At 38.3% G+C, this 13,313-nt stretch overlaps 1 protein-coding gene across 1 annotated transcript in view; it reads left to right on the top strand.

Annotated features, from left to right (window-relative positions):
- GYS2 (glycogen synthase 2) overlaps positions 1-13,313 on the top strand; it is a 51,699-nt gene that overhangs the window by 25,710 nt on the left and 12,676 nt on the right. Inside the window, exons 6-11 of the mRNA XM_060112544.1 lie at positions 1,162-1,279; positions 1,462-1,582; positions 4,388-4,494; positions 5,468-5,527; positions 6,742-6,820; positions 7,593-7,706. Coding sequence (XP_059968527.1) covers positions 1,162-1,279; positions 1,462-1,582; positions 4,388-4,494; positions 5,468-5,527; positions 6,742-6,820; positions 7,593-7,706 — 599 coding nt within the window. The remainder of the gene's footprint in view (positions 1-1,161; positions 1,280-1,461; positions 1,583-4,387; positions 4,495-5,467; positions 5,528-6,741; positions 6,821-7,592; positions 7,707-13,313) is intronic.

Genomic DNA, 13,313 nt, shown 5'->3' with positions numbered 1-13,313 from the left:
CGCAGGCCAGTTTCTTCATCTGCAAAATGGGGACAGTGAAAAGAACTTACTTCATATGGTTTAATGAAAATTAAATTAATAGGGTCTACCATAAAGTCTGGCTCAAAGTAAACCTGAGATAAATGTTATAGAAAGAGATACATTGTAAGAGGAGTTTGTCCGCTATCCTGATCAGTAGCAAATGTCCAATTACTTAGTAAAAAATCATAAGAACAGCAGTTCTTTAAAAATTTTTTTTCACAACAAATGGCCAAGAAGCCTGGGTTGATTTTGTGGAAGCATTTCAAGGGAATAATCTGTTAACTGTAAAATATTCTTCAAAGTGATAGCATACTTATACTTCTAGCTCAAATCTCCACTGCAAAAATCTTCATCGCCATGTGCTAATTTTTTTATTCCTTTTGTTTTTACTGCTACTAAATACAATAACCCATGAATTCAACTCAGTAGGTGATTTCCACCATATACTCTGAGCAGTGTCTCTCTTTCTTATCACAGACCAATATTCTGGAAAACCAAAAATGTCTCCCTGCCCAAGCAACAAAATCTTCTAGGTAGAAAGACTCAGTTACGTATTAGACCTAAAGGGCTACTTTCCCAATGTTCCATATGGACAGAACACTTCCCACACATTTGACCAAAATAAAATGACAAGAGGTAGTTTAGTGCACAGCACAGTTAAAGATACAACAGGTGGAAGCAGACCGCACGGACGCTACTGGTCCTCCTGACACGTGTGCTCTGGAACAGATTCTATGGACAACTCTGTGCCTCAGTTTCTGCCTCTGAAAATGCAGATAGGCACCCTGGCTTTATTGGTTGTTGCAGGGATTAGATGAGTTACTTGCAAGGTGTTTAGAGCAGTGCCTGGTACACAGCAAGTGATCAATAAATGAAAACTCTAACAATGACTATTTTTGCTATTTGTGTATTTCATAATACCCATCATTCAATGTTATTTCAGTCAGATAGTCCTGATTTTCTATGTCAGCAATTTATTATAAACTTTTATGAATTTTCAATTCTATGATAGTCAGTGACTAGAAATGTTAATAGACACCTAACTTGATAGATTTAAAACTACTGTTTTGTTTTGTTTTTTTACAATGCTACCCTCTCTCAAAAGAGCTTTTTTGTGATGATTTTACTTTGCTTTTCCAGATGTAATTACTCCAAATGGCTTGAATGTTAAGAAATTTTCAGCAGTACATGAGTTTCAAAATCTCCATGCCATGTACAAGGCCAGGATCCAAGATTTTGTTCGAGGTCACTTCTATGGGTATGCTTTTCTTCACTGAAATAAAATTAGAGTGTGATGTTAGGGATCTGGGGTATAGAGAAAACAGGGTTACTAAAGTAAATGTTTATCTTTCCTAGTCTCCTTTGTACTTTAACAGAACTCATGTGTACATTTTGTTGCTGTTGCTTTATTTCATTGGAACCTGTTTTGTTTTGTTTTAGTCATCTGGACTTTGATCTTGAAAAAACGTTGTTCCTCTTCATTTCTGGGAGGTATGAGTTTTCAAACAAAGGAGCTGACATCTTCCTAGAATCCTTATCCAGGCTAAATTTCCTGCTGAGGGTAAGAATGATCTAGAACGCCGTACAGTATTTTTTTTATAGGAGGACTTTCTTCTGTGGGAAGTAAAGAACTTTCTGGCTTCTTAAATAGATTTCAAAAGAATATACGATTTTGAAGACTTAAAATGACAGCCTTATTCTAAAAGTGACTTTGGTCTTTCAATTAACATATTAGGATTGCCACACTGTTCGCTTGTGTATTTGTCTATGATATCAGGTATTTTTTAAAGAGAGCCACAAGCTTATCACATATGTGCTATTTTTTTTCAAGAATCATAGGAGCAAAATTTTATTGGAAATGCTTCTAAAAGAATATTTTTATGTTAATTTTAACTTTTTCAATTTTTATTGAAATATAGTTGATTACAATGTTTCAGGTATACAGCAAAGTGATTCAGTTATACACATATATAAATATACATATATTCTTTTTTTACATTCTCTTCTATTATAGGTAATATATGTGCTATTTTTTTTTTTTTTTTTTTTTTTGCCGTACGTGGGCTTCTCACTGCTGTGGCCTCTCCCGTTGCGGAGCACAGGCTCCAGATGCGCAGGCTCAGAGGCCATGGCTCATGGGCCCAGCTGCTCCGCGGCATGTGGGATCTTCCCAGACCGGGGCACGAACCCGTGTCCCCTGCATTGGCAGGCAGACTCTCAACCACTGCACCACCAGGGAAGCCCCTATATGTGCTCTTTTTAAGACGACCATATAGCATCCCTTTTCCCACCTGTCCCCAAAGAATTTGTAAACAATTGAAAGATAAATATAGAGAAATCAAGCAAACAGAGAACAAAGAGAACAAAACCTCACCTTTTTTAAAACCAATAAAAACTATAATGGAAGATATGGCTTGGGTGTATGGCATCAGTAGGCTAATATTGGACCTTGGTATTAAACTTCTTGGTATTAGACATCCAATCACAGGCAGATCTGGCCATTGCCATCCTCCCCAACCAGAGCATGTCTTCAGAAGAACATGTGCAACACGGCTGACAGCCAAGCAGTTTTCCTCTGTAGAACGGGGAAGACACTCACAAAATCTATTCCTATCCCAACTGACTTGCCATACCTCTTCCTTGAGATTGAAAGTCTTGAACTGTGAAACTAGGAGAGGTCCCATCACAAAAAAACATGAAGGAGGGAAAGGAGATTCCCATCCCAACGAGGTGGAATCATTTTTTGCTCAGGAGGGTGGGGCTTTATAGGTTCCAAACTAATCCAGCAATAAAACCTGTGCAAATAGAAGTACCATGTCATAACTACTGATGAAAGTTATTGGCTTATATTCAAATCCCATCACAGAAAAATATAGAATAAGTAACAGGAAAATAGGGGAGACTAGTGTAGAAGTCGAATCTTATTGAGATACTGAGACAATCTAAACTTTCCTGAGCTCCGTACTGCTCTCCAGTTCAGTTTTTATTTCTTGGACATAGATTTAGCCTTGTCTTAGAGCAGACATTGTACCAAGTATGCTAAAAGATTTACTAAAACCACATTAATAAAAACGCAAGCCTGTAAAATAAGATTGAAGGTCAGAAAGATTATTCAAGAATAAACTGCAGTAATCTTATTTCACAGTATTTCTTGATACGTATCTATTCAACAAGCTTTACAGATGGACTCACAACTCTATCAAATATGTATTGTGTTTAGAGACATTATTAATCAATTTATCCATACCTTTATTAATTATTCACTTTATTCTTAGATGTCAAGAAAAAGCCAGTTTCTCTTTTTCTAGACATTGAAGACAATTAGTCTTTGGAGAAATTAAAAGAAGGCATTCTCTTTCCATATAGTACATTTATTCTTTAATGGCACATTGGCTACTTGTGGGATGAGTTTCCTATTCTATGGCTCCTGTAAATGTTCAAATAGAATATCAGGTCCTAGAGGGCAGAGACCACAGATTAGATGTTAAAGTGTCTCACATTCAGGAGTGAGTCATTTCAGAATACAAAAGCATTCATGTGTTCACAGTTTTAAGTTTATGCTTTCATTCCCACAGCTGTTTGGCATGTCATTTCCTTCTGAGAAATTCCAGGTCAATGGTATTTATTGGAATAGGAAAAGTAAGCAGATTGTAGAGTCAAAAAAACACCAGTTGACTCCCAGTTTTGCCAATAACCTCTGATAGGAGCTCAGACAAAATTTTGAAACTCTTGTGCCTCTCTTTGAAATTAATGAGGATAGTGATAGCTATTGTGCAGTTATTATCAGGCTTGGATTAAGTTATGCATTTAAAGCACCCAACACAGTACCTGCCACACCAAAAGTTCTGGGCACATGCTCGTTCCCTTACTTTAGGGCTAAAAAACCCAAAATGCAACATCATGAGAATCAAGACATTTAACAGAAAAATGTAAATAATCTATTTGTGCAGATCCATGTAAATTAGCTATACGAAATAGAATAAACCCAAAGGAAATTCTCATTAACTTTCCAACCTGAAATTTTAAAGAATATTAGCTCACATTTATGTTATTTTTTTACCACAGAAAAGCACAGTGATATCAATAGCAATTGCTCTATATTTTAGATGATCGATGTCATGAAAATATTCTATGTGTGGGTCTTTAAATTGTTAATTGACAAATCTTGATTGAATGCCATATTTAAATTAAAACTTCTGAAAAAGGCTCAAGACAGTGGGTGTAATTTTTTTGTCAATCATAAATAAGTATTCTTGTTATCTCAAGATATTCAAAGCACTCTTTTTCACGGTTTAAGGTCCATCTGTCACATGGTTTATTTTATCTTTGATAGTTGACTCTGTTGTGTTTTCTAATCCTTCATTAGGTGCATAAAAGTGACGTCACCGTGGTGGTGTTTTTCATTATGCCTGCCAAGACAAATAATTTCAATGTGGAAACCCTGAAAGGCCAGGCAGTGCGAAAACAGCTATGGTAACCTCACATCTTGTACATGTTCTCAAGCAATAGACCTAAAGGGATTTTTTTAAGTGCATGATTTCTGATCTGTTTCCTCAACCTGTTTTTTTTTTCATTAAGATTATTATAGCACGCATACTACTTGGTTCTCTTCTCATTGGGCTACTAAATGTTAGATTATGTCATGCCTATAAAACTGTGTTAATATAGAAACATTGGAATGAGCTACCATGGAAGGATAAGGCCTCTATAGCTATTTTTAAAGATGGGTTGAATTTTTTTTTAATTTTTTTTATTTCTTTATTTATGGCTGTGTTGGGTCTTCGTTTCTGTGCGAGGGCTTCCTCTAGTTGTGGCAAGCGGGGGCCACTCCTCATCGCGGTGCGCGGGCCTCTCACTATCGCGGCCTCTCTTGTTGCGGAGCACAGGCTCCAGACGTGCAGGCTTAGTAATTTTGGCTCACGGGGCCAGCTGCTCCGCGGCATGTGGGATCTTCCCAGACTAGGGCTCGAACCCGTGTGTCCTGCATTGGCAGGCGGACTCTCAACCACTGCGCCATCAGGGAAGCCCCAAGATGGGTTGAATTTAAAACAAAATTTTATTATGGAAATGTTAAAACATATGCCAAAGGAATGAGATTAGTATAATGCTCCCCTACCTGCCCACAGCCCAGATTCAACAATTATCAGCGTATTCCCGATATTACATCGATACCTCCATCCACTCCCCTTCCCTTCCCCCCACCCTCTCCTGATTATCATCAAGCAAACAAATGTTACATTCTCTGCACTGGTCAGGGTGTTCAGCTGCCTCAGCTCTGGAGGTTTTAACTCAGGCTAAACTGGCAAATAGGAAAAGGACAGAAGAGGTGATACAAGAGAGACCTGTAATTTCAAAGACCGCACTGACAGAACAGCAGCACTGTCGTGGCAAAGGAAGACTTAACATGGTGACGTTGTTTAAGTTGTGAACCTTTCTGCTCCTACAGGGACACTGCACATTCTGTGAAGGAAAAGTTTGGAAAGAAACTGTATGATGCATTATTAAGGTAGGGGCTTGGAACGCTGAACACTTCAAACGTGTAGGGCTTCACTGTTCAGACTTAACCATTTAGACATTGTATTTATTTTGTTCCAACTATAGAGGAATAAATAGCCTTTGAAGATGTGTTACATCATGTGCGCAGATTTTGTTTAATCCTTCATCTGACAAATATTTGTAAACAGTTTGCACAAATGAGAACTTATGTATATATACAGATAGGTTCTAGTTCAATGGAAATCTGATTAAGGGTGAATATGTCAGTCTGAAGCTGAGGGAGATTTCATGACGTTTTTAAAAATTATTTATTTATTTATGTTTGGCTGCATTGGGTCTTCGTTGCTGAGTCAGGGCTTTCTCTAGTTGTAGCGAGTGGGGACTACTCTTTGCGGTGCACGGGCTTCTCATTGCGGTGGCTTCTCTTGTTGCAGACCACGGGCTCTAGGCACGTGGGCTTCAGTAGTTGTGGCACACGATCTTAGTTGCTCTGCGGTATGTGGATCTTCCCAGACCAGGGCTCGAACCCGTGTCCCCTGCATTTGCAGGCGGATTCTTAAACACAGAGCCATCAGGGAAGTCCTTCATGACATTTGAAGTCAAAATATATATTGACTTCATGTATGTTAAATATATATTTACTTATATATTAGATTAACATATATTTATTAATTAGCATATTAATGTTAAATAACACATCTACTTATAAGTAATTTATAGTATTTAAATAAATAATAAATAAAAATATAAAATGTATAAGTAAAATAAAATCTAAATAAAAATCAACTTAAAATGTATTATAAAATAATAATATGTACAAAATATATGGATTTTGTTACACTATGAAGAGAAAACTGTGTTGTCTCCTGATGCATGGTGGCAGGTGTGCATCATTTCTTGTTACTGGTAAAAATATCAACTTACAGGTGGACAAGTTATGGCCACTGTAGAACACAGTACTTAGGGGTGGGCAAAATACAATGAGAATGTCCTCCTGATCATCAACATGAATGCTTTAAAAATTAATTTCAATTTTCTTTTATGCTAGCAAAGGTGTTCTTTTATCAAACTTCCTCAAACTTTAGGAATTTGTGAGCTTCATTAGGAACCTTTGTTTGCTTTACATTTATTTTTAAATTGCTTGAAACGGTGTCTAACACATAGGAGGCACTCAATTAGTGCCAGCTGTTTTTATTTTTATTATTAAAACTGTTTTCCCCACAGAGGAGAAATTCCTGACATGAACAATATTTTGGATCGAGACGATCTGACAATTATGAAAAGAGCCATCTTTTCAACTCAGGTAATAAAGGAAAAAGTGCCCATCACTTCGCATAGTTGTTAAAGTCCATTTAGATCAATATCTTAATGCTTTGGAGTGGGCTGAATTGGGAAAATTTTAAACCTGAGAGCTAGAAAAGTCATTCTTAGGTATTTCCCTAAATGACGCCTTTGTAAGTTCTCTTTCTTCAGTGTATTTTCAGTGCTCCTTTAAAAAAATCTCATGGAACTTGTCTTTGTATCTATTTTAAAAATTCATTTGGAACCAATATGTCCAATTGAAAAACGATGTATATTGCAATGACACCAAAAATACCTCCTAAAGTTTTCAAAAAGCATAGAATTCGGAGTCACTATAGAGAAAAGGTGAATGTTTCTCAGTCGAGTGGAATTATTGTAAAAAAGGAAAGATAAGTGTGTTAGGCTTGTACGGGAATCTTGTCAATAACAGCGAGGCATCAGAGGACAGCCCCCTAGTGGGAACCAGCAGAGTAGCTCATCTGGAGTCAAGCTTCCAGGACACTTACTCCAAATAAGTCCCAGGAGCGCTCAAGAAGTCTAGGCTTTTCATAGAGTGGCTGCAGGTGAAAAACACAAGTACCGTGTGTTCACAGTATGGGAAGGAAGTTCTTTACCGTGTTATCCTCCTCTTAGTGGCATGAAAGACTTTAGTGGCATTTCAGACCAGAAGGCATAAAGGCTGGATATCATGTCGCCAATGACTTATTGTTGAAATTAGTCACACTTGTTAATTCTTTTCACAAACTGACATTTTCTTCTCTCTGTTCCTTCAGCGGCAATCTTTGCCCCCGGTGACGACTCACAACATGATTGATGACTCCACCGATCCCATCCTCAGCACCATTAGAAGGATCGGCCTTTTCAACAGCCGTACAGACAGAGTCAAGGTACAACTAATTGTTTACGTGGGGCACTTCAAAATCATACAGAATAGATTTTTGAGAATTTATTAGAAGCATCCTTTTTTGGTTGTGACGTCTATCAGAAATATTGTAAATATTATTTTGTTTCCTGTCTTGAACAATTAAAGAATGACTATTTTGGTATCATTCTTAAAAACTGAAGACTATTTATGGCTCTGAGTTGTAATTTAGCTTTCATTTTCATTGTACAATACTGTCAGTAAGCATCAGGAAATGGCCTCATTTTTAATGAGACACATATAGTCTAAGAATTGCTTTAATTAATGAATCTCTGAGATTAACATGAACTGTCTTTGTTTCTTCTTGATAAAGTTCAACTTAAAAGCAGAGTTATGAGGAGATTCCAGGTTCAGAGAATGTGGCTAATGATGGTTTTATGTAATTTTCTACTGACCAATTCATTCTTTTGACTCTTGGGTTTCTATGATGACGAGGGACAGGGTTAAGTACATGAATAAGACTTGGTTTCTGCCATTGTGGAGCTTAATTACTGAGGGCGTGTCATGTTCTAGGCATGGTGCTAGGCATGGGAGACAAGGGTGAACGTGGCAACAGATAATTGCTTATCCTTACTCACTTCCATTCACCAGCACTCAAGATCAAGTTGTCACAAGCTTTTACCAATCTTTTCAAAGGGAAAGGTCTCACTGTCCCTTCTTTCTTTCACCTTTAGCAGATCGTATGAGTCCCTTCATACTGGCCTCGAGTATAGATTTTGACCCATTCTTACTTCTTTTCCTTCAGATTCTAAGGGTTTTTCTGGGATCTTATTTCCTCCCACATTCTAAGGAAATGTGCCTTGTTTACCCTTCTTCATACTGTAGGCTTACTAGCTCCTTCCCTTGCTGTCTACAAATATTTCTTAAATTTTTCCACATGAAAAAACAAACTTTGCCTTAACCCTGTCTCCTCTTGATGTTTCTAAATGTTTTTCTACTCTTCTCTGCAAAGTTTCTTGGGAAAATGTAGTCTATTCTTAAATGTATTTCTCATCCTGCACTCACTCGTTAATGTAGGTATGAGTGGATATAATGGAGACAAATTAAGAACCTACTGCAACAGTACAGGTGAGGGATGCTGAGGGCCTCTTTCAAAGGCCTTATCAGAAGTGCTGGAGAGAATGGAATGATGGGAGAAATGGTTGCCTGCAGAACGGACCATACTTCAGTGACCAGTGGACACTGAGAGTGAGAAAGAGGGAGAAGGCAAGGCTTCAGTATGTAACCCATACTTTCTAAAACCTAAGGAAAGGCTTCAAAAGACGTTTTGGGGGTCATGTCACAAATGGAGTTCAGTTTTTGATAGATTGAGTTACGTGTGAGATATTCAAGTTGAGATGCTTAATACGTACTTAGAAATCATTGGTCTGGGGTTTATAAGGACAGTTGTGAGGGGAGCTATTGACGTGTGGGCAGTAGTGGAGACCAAGGAATGACGACCCTGCCATGCTAGAAGACCAGGTGGAATGAATGAAGAAAAGTGTTGACCCAAGGAAACCTCAAGAGTTAAGAGGGGGGACTTCCCTGATAGCGCAGTGGTTAAGAATCTGCCTGCCAATGCAGGGGACACGAGTTCGATTCCACATGCTGCGGGGCAACTAAGCCTGTGTGCCACAACTACGGAGCCTGCTCTCTAGAGCCCGCGAGCCACAACTACTGAAGCCCGTGCGCCTAGGGCCCGTGCTCCGCAACAAGAGAAGCCACCACAATGAGAAGCCCACGCACCACAGCGAAGAGTAGCCCCTTCTCGCTGCAACTAGAGAAAGTCTGCATGCAGCAACGAAGACCCAATGCAGCCAAAAATAAATAAAATTAAAAAATTTTAAAAAGTTAAGAGGGGATTAAAAAATGGAAGTTCAGGAAAAGAAAGGGAAAAATATCTCAGAAATCAAGGCAGGAGAAATTTTCATAATAGTAGGAAGAGCTCGTAATACAGCATTAAGTGATACAAGCTGTTTATAAAATGTTCCCTATTGTGTTAACCTTTTATTTCAAACATATTCTACACACCCACCCACCCACATATTGTGTATACTGCCCTGTGCCATAGAATTACGGGTGATTTTTGTTTCTCATTTGGGTTTGTGAATTTCCAAATTTTCAACACCTAGTGCACCTATAATAGTCAGGCTGCACATTTTCCCCTGGAAATGCAGGACTGTATCTGCCAAGGATGCATCACCCTTTATGTTTTTCAGCAGGATTGGATCCACAGAGTGTGTCAACACTTACTTGGCTTCATTCTCATGTAGTTTACCCCAGACTGGTCCTTCTCAATTTTTTGTCTCTTGGAAAGAAAGTAATGGGAGCAAGAAAGCCTCTTATTTCCCTGTCGATTTCTGTTTTTCTCAGAACCTTTCATGTCACATCCGTATCTAAATTTGTGAATCTTCCTCTAATGATCTATCTGTGCCTGGCACTTGTAACGTACAATAAATACAGATTGATGTTTAAAAAAGTGTCATAACAGTGAGGCAATTTCCTAGGAATGGACGAGTAACTTATTTCCTAAATATATTAATATATTCATACCTCTGTGTACTTGCTGATATTATTTTCTCCTTCTGAAATAACCTTATCTCTGTTATTTTAACAATTCTTTGGGGATCCAACCTAAAACTCATCTCTTCCTTACACTTTTCCTCAATATACATTTGTCTACCCCAGACAGAACAATTGTTGCCTTACCTGTATTCTCAAGACACTTTCTATCTTCTGCAATTATAGGAATTATCACATTGAATTCTATATATTTTAATTTATGTGTCCATTTCACCAGAGTCTGTGGGTTCTTTGAGGCAGTGATCATGTCTCACCTATTTTCTAAGATTTTTTCCTTTGAGAAGCAGACCCCGAGACAGGAGTAGATATGAAAACACTTATTGGCAGAAATGCCTGTGAAGGGTAAAGAGGTTGAAAGCAAGAGCAAGCAGGGAGGTGCAGCCAGACACAAGGAAGAGAGAGCAAAAAGGAAGGATGAGATGGGAAGAGCCTTAGAGTGCAGCCCAGTTTTTAAAACGTCTCAGCCTTATTATCTTTTTTTTTTTTGCAGAAAGTAAAGTCAACTGTAATTAACAAAACACCAGAATTCATAAAAATTAGCAACTACACAAAAAATGTACGCACATAACCACACTATATATAGTGACTCATAAAGGGGAAAAGCAATGGTCCAAAACCCCCCAATATGGCTTGTCAGTTAATGGAAGGAAACACACACACACACACACACACACACACACCCCACATGTGCATGCTTATGCACCCACAAAAACAAACAAAAACAGTTTTCAACAGTACACTCAAGCTACAGCTAACACAATTTCAGAATTATTATACAGTGCTTCCTTTCTTCTTTTTAAGATTTTTTTTGCTGTGAGTCATTTTTAAAGTCTTTATTGAATTTGTTACAATACTGCTTCTGTTTTTTATGTTTTGGTTTTTTGGCCGTGAGGCATGTGGGATCGTAGCTCCCCAACCAGGATTTGAACCCACATCGCCTGCATTGGAAGGTGAAGTCTTAACCACTGGACCGCCAGGGAAGTCCCCACAGTGCTTCCTTTCTTAATAAAGATTCTTATTTGGGTGTGTGTGTGTTTTGGTTTACTGTTGATTTATTTTAAGTATCTTAGTGTTCCTACATACATTTTCCTTTATTGAACAACCTTTTCTTTGTGTTTCATCTTCATGTGTCCTTTCCACCTACCAGAAGTTTCAGGTTGGCAGGCAGATGGGTGCCTTACTCTATGAACAATTCAATGCAATGGTTTTAACAGGGATTTCCATTAATAGGGATAGGGATTCCCCAAGCAAAACTTGCCCATTAAAGGAATCACCCAGTGGGCAGAAATGGGTTGGCGCTAGTACCCATCCCTGCTGGTCTTACAGGCTAGGAGCAGCCACTGTGATGGATGCACAGGTGAGGCACTTAGGGCTGTCAGTCAAGATCCCCAGGCCAGGATCTCTTGAAGGGAATCCGAGTGGCAAGTTCAGGGCTTCCACACACATCTATAAAGGTAAGTGAAATCCTTTACGACTGTACTCACACTCCCTGGTTTTAAATCTCTGCCACTTATTCAATGTGTAAGTTTACTTAATCTACTTGTACCTCAGCCTTCTCCTTTGTAAAGTGGTGAACATATAGTCCCACTCAGAGAATTGTTGGGAGGATTAAATAAACCATAGGTACCATGTTTAACACAGTCCTTGGCACAGAGTAAATGCATAATAAATGTTAGCTTTTATTAGTACTAGTCCAGTCCCTGGTACAGCATACTCCATATATTTTTAGAAGTGTGAACAGAGTTTGATTAGAGTAGAAGACAGAGGATTGATTTTTACCTGCAGGATTTGATAAAATGTTTTATAAAAGAGATGATACGTTAGCTACATCTTGATAGATGAGCACAAGTTCATCAGCAAATAACAGAGGGTTGGGCTCACCAGGCCAAAGAAGTAGTTGAAAAGGCACAGAAATATAAAAAAGTCCATGACTTACGTAGAGTGAATGGAGAAAAAAGTTGGTCTCATACAAATTGTGTTTATGCAGTTAAACTCATGAGCATTTTCAAATATCCACTGATTAATATCTTAAAGCAAACATACACAAAAGAAATAAAAGAATAGCCCCTTTCATACAAATTGTGTTTATGCAGTTAAACTCATGAGCATTTTCAGATATTCACTGATTAATATCATAAAGCAAACACACACAAAAGAAATAAAAGAATAACCCCTTTCTAACAATATACACTAAAAAGCACTGAGATAGACTTTGGTCAATTCAGAATTAGGTATTTCATTTTATTAATAGCATCCTTTAAAAGCTTGACAGTAATCCAGGGCCTGTGTTAATATAAGTACCTATTTGATCATCTGCATATTTATAGATGGCTATAGAATGGTTCTTAACTCTCTGACTAGATTGACAAGATTTTTATATGAATATGACTATTTGATTCAGGTTTAAACTTGAATCTATCATCCATCCTGCCTCAGTTGCAAGGTATAGTGAGAAAAGTCTAGACCGCAGATTTCAGGTCTGGACCCTGTGCTGCCATGCTGTGAAAGTAAACTAACTTCCTGGGACCTTACTTCCCTCCCAGGATAAATACAGTCTGACAAGTTTTTGTTTATTTGTTTTATCCCCACTGATCCAGGTACTGCTGTGAACCAGGTGCTCTGCTGGGGGGCTTTGCATACAGGATCTCATTTACTCCTCCCTGTAACCTTGGGCTGACCTCTGGCATCCTTTCCTCTGCCCTGAGCTTCTGCCATTGGCTGTTCTAGGACCCAGGGCAGCTGTTTTCTTATTTTAGTCGTGCTGTCATTATCTTTGGCTGGGAACAAAACGAATGAGCCATGATGTTTTCATGTTCCAAAATGGGCTTTGGAGAGTACAAATTTTCCAAAGTTTGGAAAAGCCAAAGTAGGCACAATGCCTTTTAAATCCCCCTTTGCTGATATTTACCAACAGAGTACAATGGGCTTCTGACTTGATGGTTGCCCAGACTCAGTCAACTGTCTACGTCTTTGGTCTCTTTTCCTAGTGCAATATTTTATATGTAATAGG

Source organism: Mesoplodon densirostris, chromosome 11 (assembly GCF_025265405.1).
Source record: "Mesoplodon densirostris isolate mMesDen1 chromosome 11, mMesDen1 primary haplotype, whole genome shotgun sequence".
In the NCBI taxonomy this organism is placed as follows: domain Eukaryota; kingdom Metazoa; phylum Chordata; class Mammalia; order Artiodactyla; family Ziphiidae; genus Mesoplodon; species Mesoplodon densirostris.
This window is presented reverse-complemented; position numbering and strand designations above follow the sequence as displayed.